This window comes from Homalodisca vitripennis, unplaced genomic scaffold (genome assembly GCF_021130785.1).
Source record: "Homalodisca vitripennis isolate AUS2020 unplaced genomic scaffold, UT_GWSS_2.1 ScUCBcl_4475;HRSCAF=10659, whole genome shotgun sequence".
In the NCBI taxonomy this organism is placed as follows: domain Eukaryota; kingdom Metazoa; phylum Arthropoda; class Insecta; order Hemiptera; family Cicadellidae; genus Homalodisca; species Homalodisca vitripennis.
The window spans coordinates 52,881-57,374 of record NW_025780594.1 but is presented as its reverse complement, the minus strand read 5'-3'; the positions used below and the strand labels follow the sequence as shown (position 1 = coordinate 57,374).

General features: G+C 36.7%; 1 protein-coding gene across 1 annotated transcript; it reads left to right on the top strand.

Moving 5' to 3' along the window:
* Positions 1 to 2,388: 2,388 nt before the first annotated feature.
* On the top strand, positions 2,389 to 3,709 carry LOC124372951 (piggyBac transposable element-derived protein 4-like). The gene is made up of 2 exons (XM_046831365.1): positions 2,389 to 3,322; positions 3,604 to 3,709. Exons 1-2 carry the CDS (start codon positions 2,478 to 2,480, stop codon positions 3,707 to 3,709), a joined length of 951 nt encoding a protein of 316 aa, XP_046687321.1. The 5' UTR covers positions 2,389 to 2,477.
* The last annotated feature ends 785 nt before the right edge of the window (positions 3,710 to 4,494 follow it).

The window sequence follows — 4,494 nt, the reverse complement described above, 5'->3', positions numbered from 1 at the left end:
GTTTTTTCTTATTCTACTGTGTATATTGACAAATTAGTTTAACCAGTTTTATATTAATTTTTAATTTAGCAGCTAGGCTATGTCAGTTGAAAATTTTGTAGTGTATAATTGTATCGTAAATCCTGAAGCTTACACGGTTAGTATATGATAAATTGAATTTTAATGGCTAACAAAGCGTAACAATTACAATTCTGAACTGTTGTCGTCGTTGGAGATCAAGAATAATATAAATTCCTACCCTTTCCCAATTTATGAGAACCCTTTCTTACCACCAGGTATCTCTACTGCGAACTCATTAAGAAGGGTGAGCTATGAACACAATTTCGGCAGAACATAGTCATTGTTAAGATCACGTACATCCGGTCCCAAGATTTCCTGTATTGAATTCCCCATCATAAAAGTCCGTCGCCGTAACTTCAAAAGAGTCTAGAAATGTTCAAATATTCTCAAGGTCTCCTATACTAAATCGCTCATCATAAAAGACCACCGTGGTAAGAACATAAGGGTCTAGAAATGTTGGCAAACACTACAATATTCGGCTCCCGCCACCACTATGAGCCGGGAGCCGAAAACTCTCAGTAGGGTTAGTAGCACCGTATTCCCTCCCCTACTTTAGATTGTGCCCCCACGCGCTCAACTCCTCCACTCCTCACGCGCATCCCACCGGTCATGCTATAACTTCCCTAGAGTACATTATGCGCTGCCATTTCTGACTGGATCGTCGTATTCTGATGCGGTTGGCGGGGTTTCACTCTACTAACCAATGTGTTTTCACTGACCTTTTTTAATTAGCAAATTATGTCATAAATTTATAACACAATAAATACCGATGTTTTTTTATTTTTATTTATTAATATATATAATTAATTCTTATATATATATATGTGTGTATATAAATAAAATATATTTTATTTGATCTATACATTTAATTTAATTATCACATCTTTTAATCAATCAATTTCAAGTATGTTTGTATTATGCTGTAAATTATTCTAAAGAAATACATGAGGAGGATAAAAATCACAATCATATTGCCATGCGATATCAGCTTTCTACAATCGATTGGGATATTGTCAGCAAACTGAAGGCAAACACTTTGAACATTTGTTATAACTGTTTTGGTAAGTGATTTGAAGTAAAAGAAGTAAAATAAAAGATTAACACGTTCACCCCGAAATGCGCCACCGGTGGCGCACGCTCAAAAATTCCAACATCAATAATTCTTGATGTTTTAATAACATAGACTACTCTAAACCCCGACGTTAGTATTGTTCATGAGGAACGGTTTTATTCGCATATTATTATTCTATAATGTTATATAATACGTATGAATCAATATTTATCATATTTAATTCACATTAAAGTATGTGCCACCGGTGGCGCACGTCGTCCCCTGGTGAAGAAAGGTACTTTCTCAGACGACGTGCTACACCGGTGGCGCACTCTATTAGTGACAAAAAATAGTGCGCGTAGAGCTTCTATTGGCAGCCTTAAGAGTGCGACACTTGCCGGAGCTACTTATAGCGCTCTATTAGCAACAATACGAATCAGACCTTCTTTATAAGCCGCCATTACCTGTCTTCTTGTCGTAGAGATTGTTCTGTGTTGCTGTAAGTTCAGTGAGTTCATTTTTATTTTAGAAAATGGATGAATCAGACATCGATGACGCCCTTGATGATGACTTTAGTGATCGTTCTTTGACCGATTTTTCAGTTAGTGGCAGTGAATATATGCCATCAGATGAGGAAAGTGATGTAACAAGTGCAGAGGAGTTGAATGAAGAAGATGGCGTTGTTAGTGATTTAGATGAATTGGAATTGATGGAAGTAGATGAGGAATATCAAAGGGTTAGAGAGGAGAGTGGAGACGAAGAAGGCAATAATATTGAAAATGTAAGTGACCCTGTACAAGATGTAGTTTGTAAGGTTCATTGTGAATATGTAGAAAATAAGTTAGAGTGGACAGAACCAAAATTGACATGCAGACCATATCCTTTCACAGGAAATGCAGGCTTAAAAACTGTTGGCCAATTTAATTTAAATGATCCATTTGAAATTTATAAACAGTTCCTAGATGATACATTATTGAATTTGATTGTTTTGGAAACTAACAGGTATGCACATCAGTACCTTGCTTCAAAGCCTGTAAAAAAGCGTTCAGCAATGGCTAGATGGGTTGATTGTACAACTGAAGAGATACACAAATTTTTTGGTGTACTGATGATCATGGGCATATGCCCATTGCCTCAAAGACAAATGTACTGGTCAAACAATCCCATGTACCAAAATAGTGTCATCAAGAAAACTATGAGCAGAGACAGATTTGACTGTCTCCTAAAATGCCTACATTTCCAAAATAATGAGGAACCAGCAACTGAAGAGCCTCGGTTGTGAAAAATAAAGAAACTGCTCAATCATTTAAATGCAAAATTTGAAAGTCTGGTAACACCTGAAGAGTCACTAGTTATTGACGAGTCTATGGTTCCATGGAGAGGGCGTTTGATTTTTAAACAATATTTGCCAAAAAAGGCTCATAAATATGGAGTCAAAATTTACAAGATTTGTACCACTGATGGGTATACTTTAAAAGCAAAAATTTACGCTGGTAAGTCAGACGTAACTGCAAGAGAGGCACATGCAGATAAAATTGTCATGCATTTGATGGAATCATTTCTAAATGAGGGTAGATCACTGTTTGCAGATAACTTTTACAACTCCACAAGGTTGGCCAACACTCTGCTTGAGAAGAAAACTTATGTTTGTGGCACCCTTCGAAGTGACCGAAAAGGCAATCCAAAAGAAGTCACTAGCAAAAAATTAGCCAAAGGTGAAGTAATTTGTCAAGAAAGCAGTACAGGAGTAAAAGTACTTAAATGGCATGACAAAAGGCCTGTACTGATGATAACCACTCGCCCTGAAGACGTTTCTACTCTTGTGGCAAGCAAAAAAACAACAAAGAAAGGCGAGGTTGTCATGAAACCATCATGTGTCATGGCGTACAATGCAGCAAAAAAAGGAGTGGACTTTTCAGATCAGATGTCCTCTTATTACACTCCTATCAGAAAGACTCTCATTTGGTACAAAAAAGTTGCACTGGATCTTCTCCTAGGTACTTGTGTAGTGAATGCACTAGTACTACATAACAAGTACTCATTAAACCAAAAAAATTGTTGTATGCTCACTTTCAGAGAAAAAATACTTCGAAATCTCCTTGAAGGAGAAAATGTTGGAGCCCTTGTTCAAACACCCCAAGATGGCAGGCAAGGTACCAAGAAACTAAAACATGTGCTCTCAAAGCGTGAAGGGACTGCAAGAGAAACCAGGTAAAATATTTCATTTTAATTTTATATAAAATTACAATATATCTACACTACGTCTTATAACAACAATAACACTACATACTAGTTTAGATCCAAACTAATGGATCTTAGTTTTCGTCAATTTACCTGCATGTTCATCAATTTAGTTCAATAAATTAGTGATCTGCATTTTTGCTATGAATTTGTAAAGTTTATTTCAACATGGTTTCCCATATATTTGATAAAAATATAATTAAATACGTTTTATGAAAGTACAAACATCCAATTAGATTTATTCCTTACAGAAAACGGTGTGTCAGCTGCTACAGCAAAATGAAGGAAGAAAGGGGGGCCAAAGCAGCAAGGACGTACGCAAAAACGTGTTTCAACTTACTGCAAAGGGTGCGATGAGACTCCTACAATGTGCTTAGAGTGTTTTAACTCCAAGCACTAAACTGAACACCATTTGTAATAGGAAAGCTAATGTTTAATTAAAATATCTTGAGTTTCAAATTTATTGCTTTGTATTTTTTTCCACTAAAAAAGGTCTTTATCAAAACCCGACGTGCGCCACCGGTGGAGCACATTGTAAAAGGTTCCATATGTATCGACAAAGTCATCTAAAACAAGTTGTAAAACTACGGCTTGGTTTAAAACCAAACTAAAATGCCGTATAAGAGTGTGCCACGGGTGGCGCACGTCGGGGTTTTGGGGGGATCGGCATGTGCCACCGGTGGCGCACGTCGGGGTTTTGAGTGGGGAAAATATTGATTCATTTATCCCGTCGGGCTGAAGGTGTTAAGTGTCTCAGTTTTCTCTAACAACCAGAATGTTTGCATTTGAAAAATTCTGCATTTTATAATCTTTGAGTGTCCGCCATTTTGTAATGCGTCAACTGTTTTACGTCAGATTTTCGCCAAAATGTTTCTAATTAAAAGAGCTTTAATTTGATGTACGACACGACCTATGCTTCTATTTAAGAATTTTCACCAACCCCTAGCGGGACGTCCCCCATAAGCAGGATATCATGGTTAAATACATAAAATAATAGTTTTATATGAGCAAAAGCTTGAAGTAAATTTTGGTTCTTATATTGTAATTAGTTCAAAAGTTATTAGACCGTCCCGGGACTTTTCAGCACCCCTGTATATTGTGGTATAATACTATTATAGCAAAATGTTATTAAGGTATGGCTG

Excerpts from the sequence above, each read along its gene's own strand:
- LOC124372951 (XM_046831365.1), top strand. The coding sequence starts at position 2,478 with ATGGTTCCATGGAGAGGGCGTTTGATTTTTAAACAATATTTGCCAAAA. Across the intron at positions 3,323-3,603 it reads GGGACTGCAAGAGAAACCAG|AAAACGGTGTGTCAGCTGCT; the intron begins GTAAAATATTTC and ends TATTCCTTACAG.